The following is a 13,594-nucleotide window of genomic DNA, read 5'->3' as shown; positions in this document are numbered from 1 at the left end:
GAGGTGATGCGGAGAGATCTAAAAGCGCGGACAGTAAAGGAGAGTGTGTTAAATGAAGTTCTGGAGATGTGCATAACTCACATGCCCTCATTTCTCTTTTAAGGACAAACCGTTTACTGAGTAAATCATCTCGCACCCTTTACGCTCATTTATCTTCTCTTTTTTACACAGGAATAGATAAGCATGACTTCAGCATTTTTGCTCATGTAGTAAATCACGCGCTGCCCTCTAATGCCTTTCAGCAGAGGTGTGTGTCTCACAGGTTTGTGTGTGTGTGTGTTTCAGCGCTGGACCCAGATCAGGAGAGCGTAGAGGCCCTGATGCAGAGGTTTAAAGAGAGTTTCCGAACCAACACCACCATGGAGATTACACACTTCCAGAACGTCACGCACAGCTCCTCCACAGGCCGGAAGAGAGGACCAACACACACTAGAGGTTTGCAATGACACACAAGCACACACACATGAGGTATCACGTGGCACTAAGGGCTAGTGTGATGATGCTAAAAAAATAGTGTTTGCCAGCACAGGAATGAAAATAAAGCATGATAGGAGGCAGGTTCGAGCATGCCGTACACGCCCCACTTCCCGTAACTCCACCCGTCAAATCAGGGCCAGAAAGATAAACGCACAGAAATTCATTCATTCATTCATTTTAGCTTAGTCCCTTTATTTATCTGGGGTCACCACAGCGGAATGAACCACCAACTTATCCAGCATGTTTTACACAGCGGATGCCCTTCCAGCTGCAACCCATCACTGGAAAACATCCATACACACTCATTCACACATATACACTACGGACAATTTAGAGGTTTGCAATGACACACAAGCACACACACCACACACTCACACACACACACAAGATATCATATGGCACTAAGGGCTAGATGCTAAAAAAATTCCATTTGCCAATAAAGGAATGAATATAAAGCTTGATAGGAGGCAGGTTCGGGCATGCCGTATATGCCCTACTTCCCATAACTCCACCCCTTGTCAAATCAGCACCAGAAAGATAAACGCACAGAAATTCATTCATTCATTCATTCATTCATTCATTCATTTTCTTTCCGACTTAGTCCTTTTATTTATCTGGGGTCACCACAGCGGAATGAACCACCAACTTATCCAGCACATGTTTTACACAGCGGATGCCCTTCCAGCTGCAACCCATCACTGGAAAACATCCATACACACTCATTCACACATACAGACAATTTAGCCTGCCAAATTGACCCTTTGCGAAGCCCCGCCCTCCTTAGTTACTGTTGCTACGCCTTTCAAGCTTTCATGCCTGGCACATCTAATACAATATGTATGCGCCGGTGTCAGACATTCCCAGGCATATAATTAGTCATTTTTGGCAATCAGGTGAGATATCTGAGAAAGCCCGACAAAAAAAGGATTGCAGTATGCATTACAGGAGTATATCCACGAATTAATATGCAACTGATTAGAAAATAATTTAAATTAAAATTGAAGCTAGGTTAGCCTAGCCGCCTCATACGCTGACCATTCAACAGCTTAGTTCATGCACAGCAGGAGAGGTGAGATTTAAAAATAATCTGATATTAACTAATTAGATTTCTCTATTTTTAGCCAATAGCCTGATAGATTAATGTTGTGCAATGAAATATAGCGTTACTAGCCAACGAGGAAACACACATGGACAGATCTTCTACATCATTCACTCATAAAAAGAGCAGTCAGAAAGGGGAAATTGATGGACTTGAGCCGAATAATAGCATCAATAACCCATAACAATGTACCGTACCTATAACTGTCAGTATGTTTGTGTGATTTTATACAGTTTCTATTCTAATTAGCAGTTAATTGGTTAAAATTAATAAATTGAAATGCAAATTAAAGTATAAACAGGAGAAGTGAACAAATAGATTTTCATTACCAGCAAATACTAATCAGACACCAAATATAAAAGCAGACACTAACTCAGTATAACGTCGTCACCAATGACTAAATCTCCAAAAGACCGGCGGAAACATCGGTGTATTGTATTTCTGACATGTACATGAGGGTTATAAATGACTGAAAAGTCATTTTTTGAACTAGTAGTTGAAGTAGTATCTGTAGTAGTAGATGTCGTTGGTATAGTGGTATCAGAATTAGTGGATGTGTAGTAGTAGTCATTGTCGGTGTAGTAGTATCAGAAGTAGCAGACATTGTTGATGTAGATGTTGTAGTAGCAGTCATTCCTGTAGTAGTATCAGTAGTAGATGTAGTAGTAGTAGTATCAGTGGTAGTAGTCGTTGTAATAGTTTCAGTAGTAGTAGTGGTTGTGGCTGCAGTAGCAGTAGTGATAGTTGTAGCATTAAAAACCCTCTGTAGTAGTAGTTGGTGTAGAACTTGGGGTTTATTTTTATTATTATTATTATTAGTGTAGTGGTTGTTGTTAATGATTATTACTGTTGTCCTTTCTTGCTTGTTTACTGTCATTATCACTAGCATTGTTGTCACTCCTTATCACTGACTGGTTTCTTTCTATCAGACCCCCCCCCCCCCTTTTTTTATATATATATATATATATATATTATATATTATATATTATATTAGATTAGATTCAACTTTATTGTCATTACACATGTACAAGTACAAGGCAACGAAATGCAGTTTAGGTCTAACCAGCAGTGCAATAGCAGCAAGTGCAGGATACAGGTATAAGTTATAAAGTGCAGTTATAGAAAAACTGGTGATATTTACAGATGGATGTACTATCAACATTATATACAGGTTGTATTAGCTATGAACAGATTTACAATAAATGAATATATCTACAGGATGCTATTAATAGCATATATATATATATATATATATATATATATATATATATATATATATATATATATATGTTACTTGGTTAATTTAGTGACTGTTATTGTTCCTTTTGTATGTACTCTGACCTGTTTACCAAGTTACCTTTACATGCACACACACATACACACACAGACACACGCACATGCCAGTATTTGACTGTATTGTTGTTGTTTTTTTGTATATTTGTTATTGTTTCATTTTCTTTGTATTTGTCATCTCAAATTGTGTACTTTATGTATATTCTAATAAAAAAGTAATAAAAAAATAAAATAAAAAGAAATAAACAAATGACTGGAAAACAGCTGCGGGTGAAGGATATTGATCGCAAGTGCTGAGTTTGTGATCACATCTCGGTTTTGTTCTGTTCATTTGTAATTTCAAATATTCATAGCTTGAAACAGATGGAAATATGACTGCTATTAGTATGACTACTATGGTGAGGGCTTAATCGGAGCAGTGCTCATAATATCGAGCGAAAAAAAAAAAGAAAAAGCCCGCTGGGAAACATAACCTGCTTCGTATTTTTGTTGGAAACACAGTTTAGATGTGTTTAGGGTTAGAGGTGTGTGAGTTATTGCTATCGGTCTATCACTGAATGTGTCAGAAATATCAAAACAAAACCAACTTAACTCCGCTCCTTTAGCACCCCTCACAGAGCTTTATCCAGGCTGGCATTTCTCCTCTTGGGTTTTAGGTTTTGAAAAGGGAAAAAATTCCAACATCCCATCCAAACTTTAAGGATACCTGGTATCAGATTTGCACAATACATTTGCACAGCGCTTTGGCTTGTTTCCCTCGCTCGGAAGCTTGACAGAGCCCCTGCGCGTAGCTACGGTTGCCAAGCCACGATTGGTGGGTGGCGATTTTTGGGTGGGGCTTAACGAAGGGTCAATTGACCTATACAACCTGTTTTTTGGAGAAAACCCACGCCAACGCAGGGAGAACATGCAAACTCCACACAGTAATGCCAACTGACCCAGCCAGGGCTTGAACCAACGACCTTCTTGCTGTGAGGCGACAGTGCCGCCCTTAAGGGAACGTATCGTAAGAAAATGAAAGTGTTTTTCCACCTTGCATGCATAACAGCATGTTGTTGGAGACCTCCAAAACCAAAATATGACCTTTTATAATGCATAATAGCGACTCTTTAGATTGCTCATCCAAGAGTATTAGTGTAGTCGAAACAGACAGAATGAAAAAGAGGTTTCATTCAACTTCAACTCAGTTCATTGTTGATTCAGTTCAGATCAATAACAGTAATGCTGTCGAGAGTTCATCAGTTATTCATCACATTTGATTTAACTCTACAGTAAACGATGGTCATCATTATATGCAGCTTAGTTTAGTTTAAGGGTTGTTCTTCATCCAGGAGTATCAATGCAGTCAAAATAGTCCCAACTCATCCGGCTGAAATTCAGAATAAATTTGCATTGAACTAAAACTAAATAAAAGCCAAACACATAAGTGACTTTGCCTCATCATTTCATAAATTCACCACACGCCACTGCCGCTCAATCAGGTCAGAGCTTAAAAACATCCCATCCCATTAGCCTCACCGCTCAGCTACAATTTACCAGCGCCAGTTTCCACCCTGAAATTAAACCCGAGTGAAAGCGTCGCCTGCCGGGTCGCAGCGCTTAAAAATACAGAAGCGTGAAAAGAATCCATTTTAGCCTTGATTTTATTTTATTTTTCTCCACTTCCCTGAAATAAAATCTTTCCAGGACCTTTAATTACTGCCCAGATGAAAATCTGCCTTCAGCACAAAACTCTTTTCTTTTCCCCTTTCCTGCATCCATTGAGGATAACAAACAAGCTAATGGGACCAACTCCGGCACAGAGCTAGAACTCAATTAAACCGAGAAGAAGGAGAGCAAGTTCATCGGGCTGCTAACAAGTAGATTAGCTACTTTCAGAAATAAAAACCCACCAAATGAATCAAATGCTCGGTCAAATATTACTTGAGATAGGGGTCAGTGTGATTTGTTAATAAAACTATGCCTGATCAATGCAATTGAATACACTTTAATTTGTAATAGATGTAATTAGATGAATTTATAAGTGTTTCTTATGCATTTAAGTCTGACATACCCTCACCGGCCACTTTATTACCCCCTGTTGGACCCCCTTTTGCCCTAATCCTCCATGGCAGAGATTCAACAACGTACTGGACATATTCCTCAGAGATTTGGTCCATGTTGACATGATAGCATCCATAATGCGAATCTCTCGCTCCACCACATCCCAAAGGTGCTCTATTGGACTGAGATATGGTGACTGTGGAGGCCATTTGAGTACAGTGAACTCATTGTCATGTTCAAGAAACCAATCTGAGATGATTCAGACTTTATGACATGGTGGGTTATCCTGCTGGAAGTAGCCATCAGAAGATGGAGACACTGTGGTCAAAGATGTATGGACATGGTCAGCAACAATGCTCAGGTAGGCTGTGGTGTTGACATAATGCTCATTTGGTACTAATGGGCCCAAAGTGTGCCAAGAAAATATCCCCCACACCATTACACCACCACCGCCACCCTGAACCACTGATGCAAAGCAGGATGGATCCATGCTTTCATGTTGTTGATGCCAAATTCTGACCCGACCATCCGAATGTGGCAGCAGAAATGGAGACTCATCAGACCAGGCAACGTTTCTCCAATCTTCTATTGTCCAGTTTTGGTGAGGCTGTGTGAATTGTAGCCTCAGTTTCCTGTTCTTAGCTGACAGGAGCAGCACCCGGTGTGGTCTTCTGCTGCTGTAGCCCATCTGCCTCAAGGTTGGACGTGTTGTGTGTTCAGAGATGCTCTTCTGCAGACCTCGGTTGTAACGAGTGCTTATTTGAGTTACTGTTGCCTTTCTATCAGCTGGAACCAGTCAAATGCATGGTCAAATATTACTTGTAGATAGGGGTCAGTGTGATATATTAATACCTATGCCTGATGTGGCAGTTTGTTAAATGCAATTAAATACATTTTAATTAGTAATAAATGTAATTTAACTGAATTTTTGAGTGTTTTTAATGCATTTAAGTCAGATTTAATTATATATTAATACAAATTGTAAACATTTGATATATTTAACTGACAAAATCATCTTGTTTTTCAGCCTGTTTTAGGTTTCAAAAAAAGTCTAATATATATGTGGGTCCTGTGAAGTTCATCAGGCCGCTAACAAGTACTCACACGGCCACTTTATTAGGTACACCTGTACAATTGCTCGTTAACGCAAAAAAAAAGCGAGCATCAGAATGGGGAAGAAAGGGGATTTAAGTGACTTAGGTTTAGTGACTCAATGAATTAGAACATGGCAAAAACAATGCCTGGTCTGATGACTGTCGATTTCTGCTCCAACATTCGGATGGTCGGGTCAGAATTTGGCATCAACAACATGAAAGCATGAATCTATACTGCTTTGTATCAACGGTTCAGGCTGGGGGTGTAATGTGTTGGGGGCCCCTTTGTCCATCCCTTTATGTGCACAGTGTACCCATCTTCTGATGGCTACTTCCAGCAGGATAACATGCCAAATCATAATGCATGAATCATCTCAGACTGGTCTATTGAACATGACAATGAGTTCACTGTACTCAAATGGCCTCCACAGTCACCAGATCTCAATCCAATAGAGCACCTTTGGCATGTGGTGGAATGGGTGATTGGCATCATGGATGTGCAGCCGACAAATCTGCAGCAACTGCGTGATGCTATGATGTCAATATGGAGCAAAATCTCTGAGGAATATTTCCAGTACCTTGTTGAATCTACACCACGAAGGATTAAGGCAGTTAAGAAGGCAAAATGGGGTCCAACTCGGTACTAGTAAGGTGTACCTAATAAAGTGGCCGGTGAATGTAGATTAGCTCCTTCCAGAAATAAAAACCCTCCAAATGAATCAAATGCATGGTCACACATATGACTTTTAGATAGGGGTCAGTGTGACATGTTAATACCACTGTGCCTGATGTGGCAGTTTGTGTCAAGTAATTTCTTTTTTTTTCCTCATGGCTTGTGATTTTGCTTTCCACACAATTCCCGCAGCACATTTGCATGGATTTACACGCGGGGTTGGTCTCTTAAGTAGATTAAGACTGAGAAAGGTTGAGGGAGGGAAGCTGCTTATGCCAGTTTCCTGGTCAGAGATGCCAGGCGGAAATGCATAAGCAGTTCTGGAGGCTTGTGCAAATGTTTTGGAGGAACAGTTCATTGTTATCGCTCTTGCGTTCCGGTCCAAAATGCTGAAAGCTTATTCTGGCTAGTGGCTGTCGAGCTTCAAACATTTATAAAAAAGCAGCATGATAGTACAGTTCAAATAGCACAGTATTCAGTTCAGAAGTCTATTAATAAATTCAGAAATGTTGATGGTTGTATACTGGAAATCATCTTGTTCCTCAGTATGATTTAGGTTGCTTTTAGGTGTTTTTTTGTTGTGCATTTAAGTCGGACTTAATTATATCTTAATAAAATAAATAAAGTAAATATTTAATGTATTTAACTGCTACTTCACACATTTTAGGGTGCAAAAAAAGCATATTTTGAGTGATTTATTGATTTAAAATGTTAAATTATTGTAAAATAGTTGTTTTGATGCAAAATCTTACATATCCTTTAACTCCTATTTACAGTTTTTGGACACTTAATTGCTTGTTAAATATAATTCAATACATTTTGATTAGTAAAAAATGTAATTAGCTGAATTTTCAAGTGTATTTTTTGTGCATTTCAGTAGGACCTAACTATATCCGAATACTAATTGTAAAAGTGTGTTGTATTTAAATGATTGATGGTTATAATCTGAAAATCGTCCTGCTCTTCAGGATATTTTAGGTTACAAAAAAAAGTGAATATTTTGGTTCCGTTAAGCCCACATTTGCAGAGTTATTGATGATATATATTTAATGTAAAACAGTAAGTAATTGATGTAAATTGATATCCTTTAGCACTAATTTACATATTTTGGACACTTGATATCTTACTAAATACAATTAAATACATTTTAATTTGTAATAAATGTAATTAGCTGAATTTTCCAGTGTTTTTTATTCATTCATTCATTCATTTTCTTTTCGGCTTAGTCCCTTTATTAATCAGGGGCTGCCACAGAATGAACCGCCAACTTGTGCGGCATATGTTTTACACAGCGGATGCCCTTCCAGCTGCAACCCTTCTCTAGGAAACATCCATACACACTCATTCACACTCATTCACTACGGACTATTTACCCTACCCAATTCACCTGTACCGCATGTCTTTGGATTTGTGGGGGAAACCGGAGCACCCGGAGGAAACGAACACGGGGAGAACATGAACTCCACACAGAAAATGCCAACTGACCCAGCCGAGGCTCGAACTAGCGACCTTCTTGCTGTGAGGCAAGAGCGCTACCCACTGTTTATTTTTTCCCCCAATTTCTGTTTAACGGAGGGAAGATTTTTTTCAAAACATTTCTAAACATAATAGTTTTAATAACTAGTAAATTGGATGTAGTGAAATACACCTCTGAAATAGAGACTAAGCCAAAGGACAATGAATGAATGAATGAATGAATGAATGAATGAATGAATGAATGAATGAATGAATGAATGAATGAACGAATGAATGAATGAATGAATGAACGAATGAAAATGCGCGCAGCTGTCAATCAATATTGGTGGGCGGGGGGACCACACTCCTACGTAAAGTTGCGGTCGATCTGAAAACCGCTCCAATTGGTCCACCGTTTTTATGTTGTTAAATTTGACAAAACAGGACTGGGTGTGTTTATATCACCCCAATATGACAGTTTATACACTATACCTACACATATGACTGTCCAAACAGCTTGAAAAGTTGATTTTTCACCATAGGTGCCCTTTAAACAGTCATGGAAGTGTCTAAATGACCATTTATTTATTTATATATTTTGTATATGCTTTAATATAACATTATCTGAAAGTTCCAACCCAGGCTCATTCTGAAAACGGACCTCCACGGATGTTTCTGGAGACCGCGGAATACGTCCCGGCGGCACATTTTTCTGCAGTTTTTGTTTTCGCGAATCCGCCAGAGGTCGCCGTGTACGCTTTTCGAGATCTCAAATTTCCCTCGCGAGTGCCATTCGTGCCTGCTGTTCTCGTGTACACCCACCAGAGGCCGCTGTCGACACACTTTTTGACAGACTTTCTGACTGACTGAGCGAACGATCGGCTGACCCACCCTCCCCCTTCCCTAAACCCAACCAATTTTATCGATTGACCCGCCCACCCACTTCCCTAAACCCAACCAACACGTTTCAAAAGCAATCCAAAAAAATAAAAGCTCTCGTCTGACTTTTTTTTGTACCACATCCTCACGCTGCTATTCACTTGTTTGTTTTATATTTTGGATTCTGTTTTTGTCTTACCTGCTTTCTGGAACCGTTCTTCACCGGACTCGAACCCCCGTCTTCGTGATCAACTCCTCTCTGCATCTCAAATCCGCCGACGTACGTGGCGCGCTAACGGGACAAACTGGTTGCAGCCGGAATGCCGTCCATACGGAGATAAGCGGTCAGCTGGTAAGCGCGAAAAGGAACGGCGTCACACCGCCCAGTATCATTCGTTTAAAGAAATGAAATGCAGCCATACGTACCCCCGCCTACGTAATTGGCTGTCTCCAGAAATGTCCGCAGGGCTACGTTTTCACAATGAGCCTGTGTTGGAAAGTTCACAGCACTGATGCTTATTGAGAAATAGATTTGTAATTAAATGTTGGTGAGAAATTATTTCAGAATTACATTATTTTTTCATTAACTATTCCTTAACATGTGTAACTGTAGCACTCAGTCTGAATTGAGCTCAGCGTGAGGTTTCTATCTGCGTGCCCTCAGAGTCAATCAATTACCATTGTGAATCTTTAACGCCATTCACTCACAATCATTTTCCAAAACAAGGCAAGACGGCGTGGAGACTCTGAGCTGGTGTCAGTGTGTGTGAGCGCGGATATGAAGTGTCTTTCTGACAGTGATTAGCCATGCTAACGTGACCCGCGCCGCTGCGGGGAGAAACACCATCTGTGTCCAAAGTGAAAGGTCTGACACTCGCACTCACACACACTGACACTAATTATTCACAGCCTCTGTCACACACACACACAGTCCACTCACACATCACAGGACAGTGGCAATGGAAATAAATATTAATTGAGTCTCCTTGATATATGATTGAATCTATTTACTCTTCCCCAATGGTTTCAATTTTATTTTCGGGTTCAACACAAAAGAAGATACTTTGAAAAATGTTAGAAACTTGCAATCAATAAATATGCAGATTGAAGTCAGAATTATTAGCCCCCCGCCTAAATTATAAGCCCCCCTGTTTATTTTTCCTCCAATTTCTGTTTAACGGAGAGCAGATTTTCTTCAACACATTTCTAATCATAATAGTTTTAATAACTCATCTCTAATAACTGATTTATTTTCTCTTTGTCATGATGACAGTAAATAATATTAGACTAGATATTCTTCAAGACACTTCTATACAGCTTAAAGTGACATTTAAAGGCTTAACTAGGTTAATTAGGTTAACTAGGCAGGTTAGGGTAGGCTTTGCTCCACTTAATTATCAAATGTGTCCATATGTCTGAAATATCCTGAAGCAGCAATACTGTTTTGTACTGTCGCATGAGATTCGCACGTTTTTAAAGATAAATATATATATAACATTAATGCACATCAGTAACTCGCCAGTAACTTATTAAATGCATGTTCCTGTAAGAAAACATAGTAAATAATTGGAAATCCTCCGACCGCAATAATCAAACCCTTGGGAACAACTATGGTCGGAACCAAAGTTCACAGGTCTGTGTTCTCTGAACTCCTCTTAAGCGGTGGACTTCTTCATTCTGATTGGTTGCCGCTTAACCGTGTCATAGCTCATTACCATAAAGTTGACTTGATTTCAACTCTCCTCGACGCTCACACCGGCGAAGACGCGGGCCGCTGCTCCTCGCTGCTTATTGCCGCCGGCTTGACGCTCTCGCTGCTTTCGGTGTGAATGTACGGTTAGACATGAGTTATTAAAACTATTATGATTAGAAATGTGTTGAAAAAATCTGCTCTCCGTTAAACAGAAATTGGGGGAAAAATGAACAGGGGGCTAATAACTCTGACTTCAACTGTGTGTGTATGTGTATATATATATGTGTGTGTGTGTGTGTGTGTGTGTGTGTGTGTGTGTGTGTGTGTGTGTGTGTGTGTGTGTGTGTATATATAGATATAGATACATATATGTGTGTATGTGTATATATATATATATATGTGTGTGTGTGTGTGTGTGTGTGTGTGTGTGTGTATATATATATATATATATATATATATATATATATATATATATATATATATATATATATATATATATTTTTATATATATATATATATATATATATATATATATATATATATATATATATATATATATGCACAATTTTATTGAATTATTTTAATTTTAATGATTCAATTACTGTACCTGAATATTATTAGACTCGGAAAATTATAAAACACTGTTTATTCCAATTGTTTAATTTAATTTCCAAATCAAATGTCATGACAGTGGAAGTCAATGGAGCAAAAACAGCCACCAACAGTGTATTATTGAGTTTAACTAACATGAACAAACAATAAACAATGCATTTACTCCAATATTTGTTTATGTTAGTTAACGTTAGTTCATAAAAATACAGTTGTTCATGTTAACTCACTATGCATTAACTAATGTTAACAAGCATGGACTTGTTAAGTGACAGTGGAAGTCAATGGAGCAAAAAGAGCCACCAACAGTGTATTATTGAGTTTTTTTAACCCTTTTTAAAGCATTTTCCCTAAAATAAGATTTGTCAAAAAAAATCTTTCTATTTTCTGAAACACAGAGAAAACTGTGGCCAAATTAAGCCTCAAAATCAGCCGAGAGTGTATAAAAACCCCAACAGCACACAAGGGTTAATTAAACGTAGCATGTTAAATTACATGCCTTTATATGTATTTATAAAGCTAGCGGACAGCACAGTTGCACGCTGCACATTGAAACAGACCTCATATCTACATATTATTTAGTGTGAAGGCCGGTGCAATTCAATCCACAGTGAAGGAAGAAAAATGAAGTACATCACAGAGGCATACTGTTGTTGTTGTTGTTTTTCCTGCTGGCAGTAAATAGATTCAATGAAAGATAGACCTGCAATCAAATATGTATTGAACAGATCTGTGTTGTTGACAATGCACTGGGTTTATGAATACATTTAATAAGTGTCTTGTGCTGTGTGTGTGAATGCCACAGTGATATTTCATCTTAAAGGTAGCTGCTTCATAGGCTTCATTTTGTGTGGATCTGCTTCCTTACTATAGTGGAAATTATTTTACAGCATTATTGTGTTTATTATTCAGCTCTTACATTCATTTCCTTTTGTTGAGTCCCTTTATTCCACAGCGGAATGAATCGCCAACTATTCCAGAATATGTTTTACACAGCCGATGCCCCTCCAGCTGCAACATAGTACAATGAAACACCCATACACACTCATTTACACACACACTCATACACTACAGTCAATTTAGCTCATCATTTCCCTAACAATACTGCAGAAGACCTACTGGAACCTCCATGGACCAAGATTCTCACAGAAATCAGTCGAGTTTGGTGAAGGAGAAATCATGGTTTGGGTTTACATTCAGTATGGGGTGTGCGAGAGATGTGCAGAGTGGATGATCAACATAAACAGCCTGAGGTATCAAGACATTTGTGCTGCCCATTACATTACAAACCACAGGAGAGGGTGAATTCTCCAGCAGGATAGCGCTCCTTCTCATACTTCAGCCTCCACATTAAAACTCCAGAAAGCAAAGAAAGCAGGATTGGCCAGCCTAGTCACCAGACATGAACATTATTGAGCATGTCTGGGGTAAGATGAAGGAGGAGGCGTTGAAGATGAATACAAAGGGTCTTGATGAACTCTGGGAGTCCTGCAAGAACGCTTTCTTTGCCATTTCAGATGACTTTATTAATCAGTGATTTGAGTCATGTCAGAGATGTATGGATGCAGTCCTCCAAGCTCATGATGGAGTCAGACACAATATTCATTCTGTTTCCACTGCAGCATGACCACATATTCTATACTGGACATTATTGAAGGTTCAGTGAGCAGACTTTAGTCTAAGCAGAGTCAGACCTTACTGTCCTAATGAAATCATTCATAATCAAGCCATGATTATATTTTATTGTGCTCAAATAAGCGTAATCTAGAGGCCTTTACCTTTCATATGAGCCACTTCTGATACCAAATGAATATTCTGATATCAACTAGAAGTCAAGTTATTATTTCCTGTTCCTAAAACTTGGATAGACAAGACTTTTGTCAGAGTATGCGCATGTTGCAGAGTATTTTTTTTCTTTTGTTTTGTTTACAAATTCACATCTACTTGCCAAGTATGCAGAAAACAAAGTTTCTCACAGGTCTATCTGAATGGGGATCATTTTGACAGTGTTTATTTATTTTTTTTTATGGGAAAGACAAACTTGTTCATTTGTTGTCCATCATTGCCACATACTCGTAGGTAGAGGCATGCCTTTTCAGTGTGCAAATGTTGTACAAAACCCAAAAGGAAAATTGTATTTCCTTTTTTTTCTTTGTCAAGGGAGTCATGGTGATGGTAAATTTTGTGCTGGCCTACAAAAAAACTCATCTCCACAGCATATTGCATGAGTCAAAGATTAATATTTCATTGAGATAGTTGTAGTATGTGTTTAACCTCCA

At 38.7% G+C, this 13,594-nt stretch overlaps 1 protein-coding gene across 1 annotated transcript in view; it reads left to right on the top strand.

Annotated features, from left to right (window-relative positions):
- Positions 1 to 13,594, top strand: part of LOC130228738 (astrotactin-2-like) — a 544,402-nt gene that overhangs the window by 175,145 nt on the left and 355,663 nt on the right. The window contains exon 4 of the mRNA XM_056457174.1: positions 298 to 439. Coding sequence (XP_056313149.1) covers positions 298 to 439 — 142 coding nt within the window. The remainder of the gene's footprint in view (positions 1 to 297; positions 440 to 13,594) is intronic.

The sequence above is a fragment of the Danio aesculapii genome, chromosome 5 (genome assembly GCF_903798145.1).
Source record: "Danio aesculapii chromosome 5, fDanAes4.1, whole genome shotgun sequence".
Classification (NCBI taxonomy): Eukaryota; Metazoa; Chordata; class Actinopteri; order Cypriniformes; family Danionidae; genus Danio; species Danio aesculapii.
The sequence above is the reverse complement of the archived record's forward strand: the minus strand, read 5'-3'. Positions and strand labels throughout refer to the sequence as shown.